This window comes from Zosterops lateralis (assembly GCF_965231275.1).
Source record: "Zosterops lateralis genome assembly, chromosome: 12".
Taxonomy (NCBI): domain Eukaryota; kingdom Metazoa; phylum Chordata; class Aves; order Passeriformes; family Zosteropidae; genus Zosterops; species Zosterops lateralis.
Window position 1 is genome coordinate 1,084,759 of NC_139772.1, and position 16,928 is coordinate 1,101,686.

The 16,928-nt window shown below is 65.5% G+C and overlaps 2 protein-coding genes across 2 annotated transcripts; both read right to left on the reverse strand.

Annotated features, from left to right (window-relative positions):
* Positions 1–549: 549 nt before the first annotated feature.
* On the reverse strand, positions 550–9,218 carry CDH1 (cadherin 1). The gene is made up of 16 exons (XM_083870225.1): positions 9,114–9,218; positions 8,920–9,022; positions 5,381–5,613; positions 5,145–5,276; positions 4,907–5,062; positions 4,688–4,832; positions 4,400–4,572; positions 3,877–4,005; positions 3,587–3,772; positions 3,263–3,507; positions 3,023–3,165; positions 2,697–2,924; positions 1,991–2,212; positions 1,774–1,904; positions 1,537–1,680; positions 550–1,453 (listed from the first exon to the last, which is right to left on the reverse strand). The coding sequence occupies exons 1-16, from the start codon at positions 9,168–9,170 to the stop codon at positions 1,241–1,243; spliced, it is 2,640 nt and encodes an 879-aa protein (XP_083726351.1). The 5' UTR covers positions 9,171–9,218; the 3' UTR covers positions 550–1,240.
* A 1,052-nt stretch (positions 9,219–10,270) lies between these two features.
* On the reverse strand, positions 10,271–16,761 carry CDH3 (cadherin 3; the record flags this gene model as incomplete). The annotated part of the gene is made up of 15 exons (XM_083870226.1): positions 10,271–10,629; positions 10,713–10,856; positions 10,933–11,063; positions 11,153–11,371; positions 11,476–11,700; positions 12,022–12,164; positions 12,248–12,492; positions 12,581–12,766; positions 12,847–12,975; positions 13,076–13,251; positions 13,363–13,507; positions 13,584–13,739; positions 13,861–13,971; positions 14,564–14,751; positions 16,632–16,761. 15 exons carry the CDS (start codon positions 16,759–16,761, stop codon positions 10,417–10,419), a joined length of 2,541 nt encoding a protein of 846 aa, XP_083726352.1. The 3' UTR covers positions 10,271–10,416.
* Positions 16,762–16,928: the final 167 nt, after the last annotated feature.

Consider the following 16,928-nt stretch of genomic DNA (forward strand, 5'->3'; position numbering starts at 1 on the left):
GCCGCCATCTTGGGGAGGGCGCGTCAGGGGAGGGGCCGAGCTATTGCCGCCATCTTGGGGAGGTCGGGCCGGGGCGGGACGGGGGACACGGGGGGGGGGACAGGGGACACGGGGCGGAGGGACAGGGGACACAGGGCGGGGGGGACAGGGGACACGAGGCGGGACAGGGGACACGGGGCGGGGGGACAGGGGACACGGGGCGGGGGGACAGGGGACACGGGGCGGGGGGATGGGACCGGGAAAGGGCTTCTCTCTGCCACAGGGGAGCGTGAGATGCGATATTGCGAAGGGATCCTTCTGATTTGAAAGATGAGATCAAGGTGGTGATCACTTGCCCAGAGCGGCTGTGGCTGCCCCATCCCTGGAAGGGTCCAAGGCCAGGTTGGACAGGGCTTGGAAGAACCTGGGCTAGGGGAAGGTGTCCCTGCTCAAACCCTTCCATAATTGGGATTGTTTGCTTGCCCTGTAGGAGTGGCCGTGGCCACACCTGTGCAGCAGGTAAAGCCTTCGAGCACCAGCAGAGCCTCATGCACACAAAAGCGGTTTGGTTTTCTTAAAAGAATTTATTATTTCCATTTCATATAAAAACCATGCAATCAACACTTGGGTTCCGCTGTTTTCCCATGATAAAAAATACAAACCAGTACGACAGCTTAACAGCCGTCAGGATTTTGGGAAAGCCGTTTGATTTTGGAAAGCACCTTGGAATGCCTGCACACTAATTACATCCAGTACGACATAGGAGGAAATCAAACCATAATCTGAGATACAGAAAAATACAAATCTGCCTGTACATAGAGTAGTAAATACATTTCCCTGTGACGGTGCATCTTTGGTCTGTATTGATGGCGTGCCCCATCGCACTGTCCCAACATCAGGTCCACAATCTGAGCCTGTGTCGGGCTGGAAGCACGAGGTATTTTGGAGAGTGCCAGAGAGAAAGCCTTTTTCCCCCTCTTGAAAAGGGAAGAAGGACCTAATCCTGCCCCCCACAGCTGGGAGCACCTGAGCCCCAGGATGGGGAATGGACTAAACTGTTCCATACCCTGGAGCCAAGGGGGCCAGGAAACACCCAGAATACCCCAAAACCCCCCATCCCCAGCAAGCCTGAGCTGCTCTCAGTGATGGAGACGTGAGTACAGGGTTCAGGAGGTGTTGGAGGGGGTTTGGCCACCTTGGCCAGAGACCACCGTGAGTCCAGAGGGATGAAATGAGGTGGCAGCAGCGGGCTGGGGGGTCCCTAATCGTCCTCCTCGCCGCCGCCGTAGAGCTCGGCCAGCTTGCGGAAGCGGCCGCCCCAGTCGTTGAGGTAGTCGTAGTCCTGGTCGCCGTCGGAGGCGGAGGAGTTGAGGGAGCTGAGCGAGGTGGCCTCCGAGCCGCTGCCCTCGTAGTCAAACACCAGCAGAGAGTCGTAGGGAGGGGCCGTGGGGTCCGTGTCGGCCGCCTTCAGGTTCTGGGGGAGGACAGAGGGGTCAGTGCCTGTGTCCCCTGCGCTGGCGTGGCAGGGATGTGTCAGCACCTGGATCAAGGGCTCACCTCGTCGATGAAGTTCCCGATCTCATCGGGGTTGGCGGGGCGGGGCCGGTACTGGGGGGCCGCCATCAGCGGGGGGGCCACGTCATTGCGGATCACCTCGGGCCGGGCGTCCAGCCCCCGGTGCAGCTGGCTCAGGTCATAGTCCTGGAGGGACAGGAGGAGTCAAAGCTTGAAGGACAACCATGGGCACTGCCACCACTGCCACTTGTGGTGCCAGCACAGGCAGGGCCATCCCACCTGGTCCTCCTCGCCACCGCCCTCCTCGTCATAGTGGTACACGTTGTCCCTCATGTCATCCTCGGGTGGGAGCAGCGGTTCCTTCACCACCTTCCTCCTCCTTACGAAGAGCAGCAGCAGCAGCAGGAGGACTGCAGGCACAGGGATGGGCTGTCAGGGCAGCAGGGAGAGGGTGACCTGCACTCTGTCCCTCCCAGCCCCGTCCCTGGGTACTCACTGAGCAGTGCCAGGATGCCCCCCAGGATGCCCAGGATGGCGGGCACGCCCATGCCCCCGGAGATGTAGGCTCGCCGCTCACAGTTCTTGGCTGGCCCCTCACAGCTGCACACCTGGGCCCGCACTGGTGTGATCTGCTCCTTGTTCTGATTATCCAGCAGCTTCAGGAAGATACTGTACTCGCCTGGCTCCAGCTCCCTCTTCATCTTCAGCACCACATAGTCTTGGTGAACCACAGAATCATTTGGGTTGAAGATGTTCTCCAAGGTTATTGAGGTCCAGCTATCCCCCAGCATTGCCAGAGCACCCCTGACCCATTTCCCCAAGTGCCATAGTCACACAGCTCTTAAATCCCTCCAGGGATGGGCGCTTCTCCACTGTCCTGGGTAGCCTGTTCCAATGCCTGACCACTCTTTCCATGAATGAATTTTCCCCAATATCCAGCCTAACTCTTTCCTGGCACACAATTGGAGGTTCTTTCCCCTTGTCCTGTCCCTTAGGAGCAGATCCTGACCCTCACCTAGCTGCACCCTCTTGCCAGGGAGTTGTGGAGAACAAGAAGTTCCCTCCTGAACCTCCCCAGCTCCCTCAGCCACTCCTGGTGCTCCAGCCCCTTTCCCAGCTCTGGTTTAGGAACTGGAACAGGACTTTGCCCAGTGGCAGGTCCCCAGCCTGGAGGGCCCAGCACCAGAGCAGGTGGCACCCACCTGGATTCTCCAAGTGGACAGTCCAGTTGCTGCTGGAGCCATGCATCAGCTCTGCCTTGAAGGGGTAGGTGTTGGGGGGCAGGTCCTTGTCAATGATCTTCAGCCTCTGCTCCTCAGGCTGCCGGCTGCAGATGTCAAAGCTCCGGGGCTCTGGCACGGGCCCGTTGTCGTTCACATCCTGAAGCAGGAGGACCAGCGTCCCCGTGCCGGTGGCATCGTGTGGTGACCCTGTGGGACTGAGAGTCAGCGAGGCACCCAGGGAGGGGCCTGGAGCCCACGGGGGGGACATGGAGGTGGGCAGGGGGGCAGCAGTTGGCCACCCTCACCGTTGTCCACGGCCAGGACGATGGCCTTGTAGGTGCCATTGAAGGCATGAGCCGACTCCCGGTCCAGGGGCTGGGCTGCCGTGATGATGCCGTTCTCAGGGTCAATGTCCAACCACCCCGCAGGGTCACTGCCCATGCGATACCTGGGGGCAGCCAGTGGTCAGCAGGAGGAGAGGAAGGGGCACACGGTGCAGGGCAGACACCTCAGCAAAGCCCCCACCACCATCACCCTCCACTCACGTTATTTTCTGGTTCTGGTCCTTGTCGGGGTCCTGGGCTGTGTAGGAGGTGACCTGGTATCCCACTGGCACATCCTCCATCACCTCCACCTTCTTGTCTGGGGGTATGAAGACGGGGGCTTCATTCACGTCCCTGACCACCACCAGGACAGAGGCTGTGGAAGTTTTCAGGGTCACGGTGAAGGGGGCCTCGTTCTCCACTGACACCACGAGCATGTACCGCCTCTGGGTCTCATAATCCAGGCCCTGCGGGTGGGAGAGAAGCCGGGTAGTGCCAGCAGGGAGTCAGCTGGTGCTGAGGCAGCCGTGAAGCAGCAGCACTCACCTTGGCAGTTTTCAGGAGCCCATCATTAGTTTTGGGGTCGGTGGTGATCTCGAATTCACCCTTGGGGTCCCCGCTCTGGATGTGGTAGACGGCGTGCCAGGCCGGGGAGTCTGGCAGGTCCTGGTCTGTCACATGCAGCCGGGCCACCAGCACGCCCACCTCATTCTCATCCACTGAGTTCTCATACTGCAAGATGGGACAAGGACAGTCACCTGTGTGGCCCCAGGCACCCCAGGTGGGGGCCTGTGCCACGATGCCCAGGAAGGGCAGTGGCTGGGGCTGGGTGGTACCATGTTGGGGTCGAAGATGGGAGGGTTGTCATTGGCATCAGTGACTTGGATGATGGCGGTGGCGGTGTTGGTCAGGCCCATGCCCTCCTGGTCTGCAGCCTGGATGATCAGCGTGTAGTTGGGAGTGGTCTGCAGAGCAAAATCACCCCAGTTAGGGCTGGGGTGGAGACTGGGGTGTTCCCTTCCTCCAGGCACCACCTGCCTGCTCCTCCACCCTTCTCCAGCCTCGCTGTTCCCTGCTTGCACAGAGGCAGCCAATGTCCCAGATGCCCACCCAAAGGGCTGGCACTGCACCCACTCCAGGGCTCAGCAGAACTGGAGGTCCCTGGAGTGTCCCCAGCACAGCTCCTGGTGGGCTCAAGGCTGCAGACACCACTACAGCCAGGGACAGAGACCCATGGATAGCACATCCCAAAACCAGATGGACCCCAAGGCTCCGGTATCCCTTTCTCGCCGTGGCACATCCCACTGTGGAGTAGCCATGGGCCATTGTGGTTCCCTTGGGCCATAGCAAGGTGCCCACCTCCCGGTCCAGTCCTGTGCCAATGACACTGATGATGCCCTTCTCGGCATTCATGGTGAACATGGTCTGTGCACCCTTGGGCTCCTCGCTGAGGATGGAGTAGGCGATGATGCCGTTGTTCACATTGATGGCATCATCCGCATCCGTAGCGCTCACGGTCATCACAGGTGTGCCTGGACATGGGGACAAGCCAGGGGGATTTTAGTGATGGGACAGAATCCACCAGACACCCCAGCACCGCTCCCACCCAGGGCTCTGCGTGGTCCCAGCTCAGAGCCCCCCACGTACCCGGCTTTGCGTTCTCCTCAATTCGGCCATAAAAGACTTTCTGGGTGAAGACGGGCCGGTTGTCGTTCTGGTCAGTGACAGTGATGATGATCTCCATGGGATCCTCCACGGGCTGCCCGTTGGCTGACACGGCGTGGGAGTAGAGCTGCAAGGGCACACTCAGTGTCTGTGCAGTCCCTGGGACTGTCCCCATCCCGCCACAGGTGCCCCCTCACTCACCACATATTTATCCTTCTCCTCACGGTCCAGGGGTTTTGTCACCTTCAGCCACCCCGTCTCCCGCTCGATGGTGAAGACACCCACGGGAATGGTGTCTGCTCCCTGCCCTGTGATGCTGTAGAAAACCTTGGTCTCCTTGTCCTTGTTGGATTTGATCTGGCAGCAAAGCAGGAAGAAGGAGGTGGAGACATGTCCCAGCACTCTGAGGACTCAGCCTGTCCCCTATGGGGACACATACCTGCACCAGGTTCTTGGGGAAGGGCCCTCGCTCATTCTCAGGGCAGTTGATGGGGGGGATGACCCAGTCCCTCTTCTGCCGCCGGAGGCCGTGTCCGCGCTCCGGGAAGATCAGCACATCAGGTACTATTTCCTGTTTGGGACAGTGGCTCTGCTCAGTGCCAGCACCCTGCTGAGCCCCCTGCACCAAGGACAGTGGCTGCTGTGACCCCAGGGAGCGGGTCTGTGCTTCTTTACCTGCTGCATCCCCTTGTTGTGTTGCTGCTGGTGCCGCCGGCGGGGGTGCAGGGTCACCCTGGCTAAATGCTTCTTGCCCACGGCGTCCCAGGTGTGCAGGGCAAAGGTGATCTCCCTCTGCTGGAGCTGCAGGGGCCGGGTGGCAGAGACGGTGCCATCCCTGCTCACCTTGAAGCGCCTGTCGTCCGGGAGGATGGCGGAACGGCGCGCCTCGCCACAGTCCTCAAAGCTCACTGGGGACAGGAGACTGAGTGGCAGAGGGCTCTGGGGACGTGGGCACACACAGCACAGCCACGCCCCAGCAGCCTGAGGTGTGGGGTCCCAGCAGTGCTGGGGATGCTCCACACACAGTGACACATGCCCTGCCAGGATTCCGTCCTGGGCACAAGGTACATCCCTGCCCTGGCTTTGGTGCAGGATGGGACACGGCAGGACCTACTGTGCCACAGGATCCCTGCCAGACAGTGACAATGGGGAAGTGGCACCTAGCACAGCATGTCCCCAGCACCATGTATGGCATGGCACCAGGCACGGCACATCCCCATATGGGTGTATCCCTGTGGCACAGCACGTCCCCAGGCGTGGCATGTCACCACCATGTCGCCCCTGATTCTCTCCCTTTCAAATGTTTGAACCTTTGCAGCCTGATTGGTCACTCTTACTTTCAACCAAGTTCACCTCTCAGAGAACAACTATGCAAAACAAACAGATAAATTCTAAGAATACACATTGTTTACATCAAGCAGCGTGAGAATCAGGCTGCAAAGGTTCAAACATTGGAAAGCGACAAAATCAGGGGCGACACCACCACTGTGCTCATGCTCCTGCAGCTGCTTTTCCAATAAAAACAAGTGCAGCAATCACTCACTGCACTGGCACCCAGTGCCCTGGAAGCCAGGCCCCTCTCAACCTGCCCAGGTACCTCTGAGACCCCCAACCCCGGGGACAGGGGGCAGGCGGGTCCCTGTGTCACTAGCCTGGCCCTGGCTGGGTGCAGCAGAGCTGTGGCACCACGAGGCATTGGTCAGCCGGCATCACATGAGCCGGGCCGAGCTCCCGGACAAACAGCCTTTGTCTGGGCAGAGCTGCTGGAGCCAGCAGTGCCACCGCCGCCCCGGGAAAGGTGGGCGGGGGGAACGGAGCCCCCGGGGTGACATCAGCCCACGAGCAGCCCAGGAATCCGGGGTGGCAGTGGGATGGAGGGGGAGCAATCTCTGCCCCCCTGCCCATCGCGGTGCCCCCGCTCAGCCCAGCAGGAGCGATGCCAGCCCGGCCCAGCCCCAGCCCCACGGCGGGACCCCCGGGCAGGGCAGGGCTGGGGGAGCCGGTGGGGCCGGCCGGGCAGGGACGTGCCGGGGCGGGCGGGGAAGGAGAGGAGCCGCGGGCCAAGCCGCAGTGCTGGCCCTGGCCGTGGCACGGGGCCGGTGGGGACAGCGAGGGGCGGCACGGAGCCCCCAGCCCCGCCATGGGTGCGATGAGTGCTCCGGGCTCAGCCCGCGCTGGGTTCAAGGAGGGCTCAGAACTCCCTCCCTCCTTCCCGCTCTCTCCGCTCCCAACTCCCCCCTTCACACCTGGCCGTGCACAACCTGTTTTTCCAGCTTGGCTGAAGGAGGGCTGGCCCAGCGCTCCTCTCCCTGCAGGGCTGGGAGCTGGGGGGGTGCAAGGGGGGCCCTCTCCTGGGAATGATGGGGGTGGGGGAAGAGAAGAGCTCAGGGAGTCCCACAGGGGGATCCCCCCCCTTCAGTGCCCCCCACCACCGCCTACAGGGCACTGGGACAACCAGTACAGCCCCCATGGTGTGGGGCTGAGCCCAGGGCAGCCCCCCAAAGCCACCTCATGTCCTGTGGGGTCTCAGTGGGGCTGGGCACAGGCAGGGCAGGGTGTCACCACCCCTGCAGAGCCACCAGCACGTGCACAGCACACACGGGGCTGTGCCAGGGCAGGGGGCTCACCCCGGGGTGAAGGTGCTATGGGTGACACATCCCGCTGACGTCACCCCAGTTTCGCTGTGACTTCAGACTCTCGAGGTTTCTCCACCCAGGGCTGACGGGGGGGACTGTCACAGCCCCCAGCACATCCCCAGCACCCCCCAGAGCCCCCCAGAGCCCCCCGGCCCAGCAGCAGAGCCCGGCGGTGCCGCAGCCCCCACGCAGGTGTTGTTGTTCTCCACCCGGCGCCGTGCAGGGCCTGCCTGGGCCTGCTGGAGGGAAAACACCGCGCTCAACTCATCGGGCTAATTACAGGCCGGTTTGGGAGCCTGCTGCAAGCTTTGGGGTGCTCTGTGACCCGACGTGGCCTGGCACCCCCCAGGCTCGGCCACCCCACGGCTGGCATTGCTGTGACACAGCTGTGAGTCACCACAAGGTGCCACACGGGCCTCAAGGGCAGATGGTCCTTCTTCCTTCCTCCCTCCCACGCCCTGGCTGTGCCCACAACCCAAAACTGAAAGTGCTGGTGCCACGATAGAGGAATTCCAGCAGGTCTCGGTGCTGCAGGAAAGTCACAGGCTGCCGTCACCCTGGTATCGGGGTATCAGGCCCAGCCCTGATGGACATTGCTTCTGCACGGTTAATGATCAACCACAAGGCAAACAAACACAATTCCTGGGGTTGGGGCAGGGTCCAATCCCTGGCTCTCCCAAGTGGAGCCGTTACAGAGCTGGGGGTGTCTGGGAGCCGCTGGTGCAGCGCTGGGTGCTCAGTGCCCCAGTTCTGTGCCCAGCCTGGCACACCCTGCACTGCCAGCACCACTCTCAGCCATTGACTGGTGACAGCCACAGAGTCCCTTCTGGGGGCTCCAGAGTGGCAGCAGGTCCCCAGTGCCCCCTTTCCACTCCAGAACGCAGCTTTAGTGCCAACACAGGGGGACACCAACATCCCCAAGAGCCCAGAGCCCATCCTGGTGCTCATCCCCACGCCAGGAGCTGCCCTGGGGGTGCAAAGGGGGGCTCAGCCCGGTGAACGCAGGCGAGGCACGGGGCAGGGCAGGCTCGCCCCACACCCCAAACCTGCCGGTCCCGACAGGTCTGCGGTGCCTGAGTCAGCGCCGCCCTCGCCGGCGCGCCCCGGGGAGCGGCCCCGCTGCCCCCGCGCGTCCCCTGTGCTGCCTGTGCTGGGGCCGCCGGGGCCCTCCCTGTGCCCACCGCTGCCTGTGGACACAGCAGGCTCTGTCCTGTCCCCCATGCCACCTGCCACCACAGCACTGTCCCCACTGCCATAGTGCCATCCCCATGGCACCATCCCCATGGCACCATCCGCATGGCACCATCCGCACTGCCACAGTGCCATCCCCACTGCCACAGCGCCGTCCCCACTGCCACAGCACTGTCCCCACCGCCACAGCACTGTCCCCACCGCCACAGCGCCATCCCCATGGCACCATCCCCACTGTCCCCACTGTCCCATCCCCGTGGCCACCACAGCACCGCTCAGGCACAGAGCTGTCTTTATATCCCCATTGCCCACCCCTGTCCCGCACACCCCCCTGTCCCCACAGCCCCATCCCCGTCCTCCACACCCAGCTGTGTCCCCAGTCCTTACCTCGCCCCAGAGCCTGTCCCGCCTCCACGCTGTCCCGGGGCACGGCCAGGGTGAAGGTCCCGGTGGTGAATCCGCGGCGGCAGGACGCTGCCCGCTGCCCGCACTGCCCGGAGAGAGGCGTTAGTACCGGCCAGGGCCCCCAGCACGGCCCCGCTGCCCCGGGCAGGGTCCTGCCAGCCCCCTCTGTGCCTCACCTGGAGCAGGAGCAAGAGGAGACAGAGCGGGGCCGAGCAGCCCGCCCGCCGCCCCATCGCCGGTGCCGGGTGCTGCCGGAGGAGGGAACGGGCGCTGCCGCCACCGAGCCGCAGGTGCGTCCGGTGCCCTCCCTGTCCCTCCTGCAGGTGTGGACCCTGCTGGGACCCGCCCCGTCCCGTCCCGTCCCGCCCTGATGGGAGGCGGTCCCGTCCCGCCCGCACCCGGCATCCCGAAATTCCCGGTATTCCCGGTAGTCTTTGACGTCCGGTATTCCCGGAATCCCCCACGGTGCTGCTGTGGTTCTTCTTCCGTGGTACCCTCCGTTACCCTTTCAGCCCCCAGTGCCCACCAGCCCCCTCAACACCCCTGGTGTTCTGTCCATCCCGGGTTCCCCCGGCTCCCCTGCCCCTGGTATTCCCATCCCACAGCCCTTGTGCTTTCCCTGCCTCTCCCGTGCAGGGCAGTGGGAGCAGGGGCTGTTGGTGGGTGGCAGGACACAGGAGCACCCCAGGGTGTCCCCATGCCATGGCCCCACAAATTCCAGCTCTGTGGAGGGGGACAAACATTGTACCCAGGGAGGAAGGGCCCCTCAGGCACTGCAGTCCCCAGCTTACCCTATACCCCTCTGTCCCAAAGCACAGCACAGCTGGGAGAGACCCTATGGAAAGGGATACCATCAGCTGCCCCACTCCCATGCCTGCCAGGAGCTGATCCTGGAGCCAGTGGGAGACCCCCAGAGCCAGAGGCTGCTGTGCCCAGCCCTGCTAGCACCCATGGTCCTCTCAGGGGGCTGGGGTGGCAGCCTGGGGGTGGCAGGGCTGCCCAGGAGGGATTTAGGACCAGGAATGCCCATGAAGGACAGATTGGCAGTTAGTGGCCAGGCCATGCCCATCAGCCCCCCCTGGGGACAAGGACACCCTTGGGGGGGTACATGGGCACTGCCCCTGCATGGATGACATTGCAGCTGTGCCACAGGTTCCATCCACACTGCAGTGGGTAAGGGGGGACAGGGCTGGGGAGGGGTCACTGCAGGGCTGGGGACAGCACTGCTCTCCAGGGCACAAAGTGACACAGAGCCTGGAACATCTAAAAAAACCAAATCCTTTATTAAAACTGACCCAGCTCCCATCCCCTTGTCCGCAGCATCACACGCCATCATTCCATACCTTAAAAAATAGATAATAACCACAAAAACGCAGGCGAGGAGGTGAGGGGGCTGCGCTGGGGTGGGGGGCCTGGCAGGGGGAACCCCCAAGGCACAAAAGCAGCAATAAGGCAGGGACAGCAGCGGGCTGGGGGTCCCTAATCGTCCTCCTCGCCGCCGCCGTAGAGCTCGGCCAGCTTGCGGAAGCGGCCGCCCCAGTCGTTGAGGTAGTCGTAGTCCTGGTCGCCGTCGGAGGCGGAGGAGTTGAGGGAGCTGAGCGAGGTGGCCTCCGAGCCGCTGCCCTCGTAGTCAAACACCAGCAGAGAGTCGTAGGGAGGGGCCGTGGGGTCCGTGTCGGCCGCCTTCAGGTTCTGGGGGAGGACAGAGGGGTCAGTGCCTGTGTCCCCTGCGCTGGCGTGGCAGGGATGTGTCAGCACCTGGATCAAGGGCTCACCTCGTCGATGAAGTTCCCGATCTCATCGGGGTTGGCGGGGCGGGGCCGGTACTGGGGGGCCGCCATCAGCGGGGGGGCCACGTCATTGCGGGTCACCTCGGGCCGGGCGTCCAGCCCCCGGTGCAGCTGCCGCAGGTCGTAGTTCTGGGGACACACACACGTGGAGGGAGCAGTGTCAGGTTGCCCACTTTGTCACCAGATCCCTGACCCCCACACACACCTGGTCCTCCTCGCCGCCGCCCTCCTCCCCGTAGTAGAAGATGTTGTCCCTCGTGTCATCTTCGGGCAGCAGCAGCGGCTCCTTTGTCACCTTCCTCCTCCTCACAAAGAGCAGCAGCAGCAGCAGGATGACTGGGGGGGAAGAGCGCCATCAGCAGGGACATGTGTCCCCCAGTGTGGGGTGTCCCTACAGCCCCAGCAGCCCCAGGATCTCCACTCACGCAGCAGGGCCAGTAACGCCCCCAGGGTGGCGAGGACGAAGGGCAGGGCGGTGACAGGCTGGGGTCTCTGGGGACAGCCCTGTGCCAGCCCCTCACAGGCACAGACCCGTGCGGTGACAATGGTCACTTGGGCTCTGCCCGGCTGGTCCAGCAGCCGCAGGTACACACTGTAGGTGTCCGGCTCCAGCGGTGCCACCAGCTGCAGTGTCACTGTGTCACCTGTGTGAGATTGGGGGCTCATGGATGATGCACCAGGAATGCAGCCATGGCACAGCTGCCCCTGCCAAGGACCCCCCACATTATGTTCAGCCCCAGTGCAGTACCTGTGTCCCCCACCTCCACAGCCCAGCTGTCCCCCGAGCCGTGGGCGAGCTCGGCACGGAAGGGGCCGGTGTTGGGGGGCAGGTCCCGGTCGGTGATGGTGAGGAGCTGGGGCTGGGGGCTGCGCTGGCACACAGTGATGTCCCGTGGCTCAGCCTCGGGGCCGTTGTCGTTCACATCGAGCAGGGTGAGGAGCAGCGTGCCCGTGCCCGTGGCCGGCGGTGAGCCTGGTGGGGAAAATTATGGAGAGGGCACCCAAATCCAGGGCTGTCATGGGGACATGAGCAGACACGGGGACAGGGGGAGCCTCAAATCCAAGACTTTCCCAAGGACAGAGACTCTCTGGGCAAGGGTGGGAACAGCGAGGAGTGATGCTGGAGGGGGGAGTCCCAAACTCAGGATCCTCGTGGGGTTTGGGTGCCCCGGGCAGGGGTGGGGCCAAGCAGCCCCCGCACTGCTCCCTGCTGGAGCAGGGATGTGTTTCCTGGTGATGGCAGCATGTGCCCCTCACGCGGGAGGGGGAACAAGGGCCCTTTCATGTCCCTCACCATCATCCACAGCCAGCAGCATGGCCACGTAGGTGCTGTTCTTGACGAAAGGGGACTCGCGGTCCAGGTAGTCCTGTGCAGTCACCAGGCCATTCTCGGGGTGCACAGCCAGCCAGCCCGCCGGGTCGTGCCCCACCACGTACCTGGGGGGCACAGGGGGGATGGTCCTGTGGCAGGGAGCAGCAGAGACCCCTCAAACCTCCAAACCAGCCCTGTCCCTGCTCACTTGATCCTCTGTCCCTGTGCCTTGTCAGGGTCCTGGGCTGTGCAGGTGGCGAGGGTCTGCCCTGGGGGCACATCCTCTGACACCGTGGCCAGCTGCACCGGTGGCACAAACACCGGGGGCTCATTGACATCCTCCACAGTGACTGTCACCGTAGCAGTGGCCATCGGCAGCTTCACAACAAAGGGGACCTCGTTGGCCACTGCCACGTGGAGCACAAACTGCTGCTGGGCCTCGTAGTCCAGACCCTGGGAGAGGGAGAGACGCGGGCAGTGAGCCCAGGACAGGCAGATCCCCACTGCGGGCAGCGATGGGGTGACACGGGGTGACACAGACCTTGGCGGTGCGGAGGATGCCCTCGTTGGTGGCAGGGTCGGTGGTGATGGCAAAGGCACCCCCGTCATTGCCACGCAGGATGGAGTAGACAGCTCTCCACGCCGGCATGCCGGGCTCGTCCAGGTCGGTGACAGCCAGCCGGGCCACCTCCCGCCCGGCCACGTTCTCCGGCACGGCCGCCTCGTACTGCGGGTCAGGGACACCCTCAGCACCGCGGCTCAGCGGGCACCAGGGAGGCCCACACCCAGGAGGGGGGCCCACATTACCGTTTTGGGGTCAAACTCGGGGGCGTTGTCATTGACATCAGCGATCTCGATGACGGCCAGTGCTGTGGTGGTCAGTCCATCGCCATCCAGGTCAGCTGCCTGCACGGTCAGGGTGTACTCCCGCACACGCTGTGGTGGACAGACAGACAGACAGACAGACAGACAGACAGACATCCTGTCAGCCCTGCCTGGGGCTGGGACCCCTGCCCCACAGTGCTGCAGAGCCCACCTCCCGGTCGAGGCCGCTGGCAATGACACTGAGGGTGCCAGTGGCCCGGTTGACAGTGAACATCTGCGGATGGGGCTCCCGGGGCTCCTGGCTGAGGATGGAGTAGGCAATGACACCATTGTAGGACTCCACTGCATCATCTGCATCTGTGGCTGTCACCTGCATGATGGAGGTGCCTGGGGATGTGGATGGCCAGGTAAGTGGGATGCTGTGGGGGCAGTGCCAGGGCTGTGCCCAAGGAATATGGCTGATGGGATGCAAAGGTTCCCCAAGGCACAGGGTCCTACCTGGCAGAGCCCCCTCTGGCACAGAACCCCTGAACACCTCCTGTGTGAACTGGGGCTTGTTGTCATTCTGGTCTGTCACTGTCACGATGATCTCCATTGGCTCCTCCACTGGCTTCCCATTCTCAGACACGGCGTGAGAGAAGAGCTGTGGGGTGGGGTGTGAGTGGGGGCCTGGCAGAGCACCCCAACATCCCCCTGGGTGTCCCCAGACAAGGACCTACGTGGTACTTGTCGATGTGCTCCCGGTCCAGGGGCTGTGTCACTTTCATCCAGCCCGACTCCTTCTCGATGGTGAAGATGCCCTCGGGAGGGGCATCTGCACCCTGCCCTGTGATGCTGTAGAAGATCTTGGTGTCTCTGTCCCGGTTGGATTTGATCTGGGAGGAGACACATCCAAGGGGGTGGGGTCAGTCTCCCCAACCCCACCACACCCTGCCCCGCTGCAGTGGGGATGGACCCCCAGCCCCCACCCCCTGCCCAGAGTGCCCAGCCTCATACCTGAACCAGCTTTTTGGGGAAGGGGCCTCTCTCATTTTCAGGAACCTTGATGGGGGGGATCACCCAGTCCCTCTTCTGCCTCCTGAGAGCAGCACGAGCCCTGGGGAGCTCCTGTGGGGTGGGGATGAGTGAGGGCAGAGCTGCCTGGGGGAGCAGAGGCTGGGGGAGATGTGGGGCTGGGGGAGCAGGGGCTGGGGGAGATGTGGGGCTGGGGGAGATGTGGGGCTGGGGGAGATGTGGGGCTGGGGGAGCAGGGGCTGGGGGAGCAGGGGCTGGGGGAGATGTGGGGCTGGGGGAGCAGAGGCTGGGGGAGATGTGGGGCTGGGGGAGCAGGGGCTGGGGGAGCAGGGGCTGGGGGGCAGGGGCTGGGGGAGCAGGGGCTGGGGGGCAGGGGCAGGGGGAGCAGGGGCTGGGGGGCAGGGGCTGGGGGAGCAGGGGCTGGGGGGCAGGGGCAGGGGGAGCAGGGGCTGGGGGGCAGGGGCAGGGGGAGCAGGGGCTGGGGGAGCAGGGGCTGGGGGGCAGGGGCAGGGGGAGCAGGGGCTGGGGGAGCAGGGGCTGGGGGGCAGGGGCAGGGGGAGCAGGGGCTGGGGGAGCAGGGGCCGGGGGAGATGTGGGGCTGGGGGAGCAGGGGCTGGGGGAGCAGGGGCTGGGGGGCAGGGGCTGGGGGAGATGTGGGGCTGGGGGAGATGTGGGGCAGCGTTACCTGCGGGGAGCCCCAGCTCTCTGCAGGAATCGGGGCAGGGTGTGGCTGGCCAGCGGCAAACCGGGGGGAAGCAGCACCTCGGGGGGGCACAGGGAGCGCCCTGCCCACCCCCGGGAGCCTCTCGGGGGTCCCGTCCTCCCGCACCCCGACATGGGGCTCCGCCGTCCTGTACGGCCCTCCAGAGATCCCTGAGAGAGTGAGGGGTCAGGGGGATGAGGGGGATCTTCCCCCCGAGACCCCCGAGCCGCAAACAGCCCCAGGACCCCGCAATCCCCCAGAGCCCGAGGTGAGGTGAGGCAGGGGCGGTAGAAGAGGGGGAGAGGACACCAGGAGCGGGGCAGGGCACACCGGGCGCCCTCCGGGAGCGCAGTAGAAGATTCGGCTTTGTTTCACAAACGATGGGAAATTCCTGAGCGGGCAGAGCCCTGCCCCAGCCCCTCCCGGTGTGTCACCCCTCGGGGCTCCCAACCCCCCGTGGTGACACCATTGGGCTCTGACCGTCCCTCCCCCTCCTCATCCCCCGTGCCGGACACAGCCCGGCCCCCCGGGCAGGGATTAGGGGATTAGCGGGGCTCAGCCAGCCCCGGGGGGTGCGGAGGGCGGGGAATGGGGCAGGGAGAGCTGTGGGGTGGGAGCTTTACCCCACGGCTGCTCCACATTGAACAGAGTGAGCCCAGGGGCGATGGCGGGGCCATTGGGGAGCAACAACCGCGCCCCGAGGGCAACACCGGGGCCTCTCCCGCCGCCGTGGCCGCGATAAGAGACTTTAATGGGGCTGGTCGGGTATCGGTCACCCTGGTGAGCCCAGGGAAGCCCCAGCCCCCATCCCACGGGTACAGGGGTACCCCACCGCCTCCTTGGGGGTCCCCCATGGAGGGAGGGCCCGCAGGGTGCCCAGGTGGAGCCGCAGGTCGGTGCCGGAGCCGTGAGCTGCCCAGGGAGGGGCCCCAGGCTGTGCCCATCTCCAGTCCTGGGAGCGCCCCCCCCCAGCCCTGGCAGAGCCCCCCCCCAGCCCTGGCAGTGCCCCCCCAGCCCTGGCAGAGCCCCCCAGCCCTGGCAGAGCCCCCCCAGCCCTGGCAGAGCCCCCCCAGCCCTGGCAGAGCCCCCCAGCCCTGGCAGTGCCCCCCAGCCCTGGCAGAGCCCCCCCAGCCCTGGCAGAGCCCCCCCCCAGCCCTGGCAGAGCCCCCCCAGCCCTGGCAGAGCCCCCCAGCCCTGGCAGTGCCCCCCGGCCCTGGCAGTGCCCCCCCAGCCCTGGCAGTGCCCCCCCAGCCCTGGCAGTGCCCCCCAGCCCTGGCAGTGCCCCCCAGCCCTGGCAGGGGCTCGGCTGATGGGAAGGGGATGTGAAAGCGGGATGTGGTGCCCGCAGCAGGCGGAGGTCGGGGCCCCTCCCTGGCACTCAGCACCGAGGGGAGCTTTTAAGCGCTCCCACGGCCATTAGCCGGGCCCGGCCCCGGCAGCGCTCCCGATCCCCGGGAGGGCACCGGGCCCGGAGCGGCCCCGGCAGAGCGCCAAGACCCTCCCCGGCCTCGGACCGGCCAAAACCCGCACCCCGCGGCCGGGGGGGCGGCCCGGGGGCACCGAGCCCCATCGCCGGCCCGGCGGGGACCTGCCCTGCCCCACGGCTGAGCCAAAGGCAGCGGCATCACTGAGAGCAGACGGGCACCGCCAGCCCCACGGGCACGGCCAGCCCCACGGGCACGGCCAGCCCCACGGGCACCGCCAGCCCCACGGCTCAGCCCCACAGCCCTGGAGGGGCACAGGAGCCCCACGGCACAGCCCCACAGCCCGGGGGGGCACAGGAGCCCCACGGCACAGCCCCACAGCCCTGGGGGGGCACAGGAGCCCCGCCGGCCCCAGGCACAGCCCCACACTGCGGGCCCCCCTCCAGCCTCAGAGCCGGGACCTCCCGAAAAGCAGCGGCCCCACCGCCGGGGGCAAAGCCATCCTGATCCCGGCAGTGAGGGATCCCTGCCGCCCTCCCCAGAGCTCGGAGCCCCGATCCCGGCCCCGATGGCGGCTCCATCCCCGTCCCCGGAGCTTTGCGGGGATCCCCGAGGGCGCGGGTTACCTGGCGCGGGGAGCGGCCCCGGGAGGACACGGGGCGGGCCCGGGGCCAGGGCGGCCGCCGGCAGGAGCGGGGACAGGAGGAGGGTGAGGATGGAGAGCGGAGAGCAGAGCCCGGAGCGCGGCCCCCGCATGGCCCCGCCGTTCCGCCGCCGCCGCCGCCGCTCCGGTCACCGCCCGCCGGGCCCGCCCCGTCCAGCCCCGCCCCAGGTGAGGCGGCGCCCAGGTACCGCCCTGCGCCGGGGAGAGGCCCCCGGCATCCCCCGGACCCCTCCGTTACCCCCCGGAGCCTCCAGCGGGG

Excerpts from the sequence above, each read along its gene's own strand:
- CDH1 (XM_083870225.1), bottom strand. The coding sequence starts at position 9,170 with ATGGGGCGGCGGGCGGGCTGCTCGGCCCCGCTCTGTCTCCTCTTGCTC. Across the intron at positions 3,508-3,586 it reads GGCTCCTGAAAACTGCCAAG|GGCCTGGATTATGAGACCCA; the intron begins GTGAGTGCTGCT and ends TCCCACCCGCAG. Across the intron at positions 2,925-3,022 it reads CGTCCTGGCCGTGGACAACG|GGTCACCACACGATGCCACC; the intron begins GTGAGGGTGGCC and ends TCAGTCCCACAG.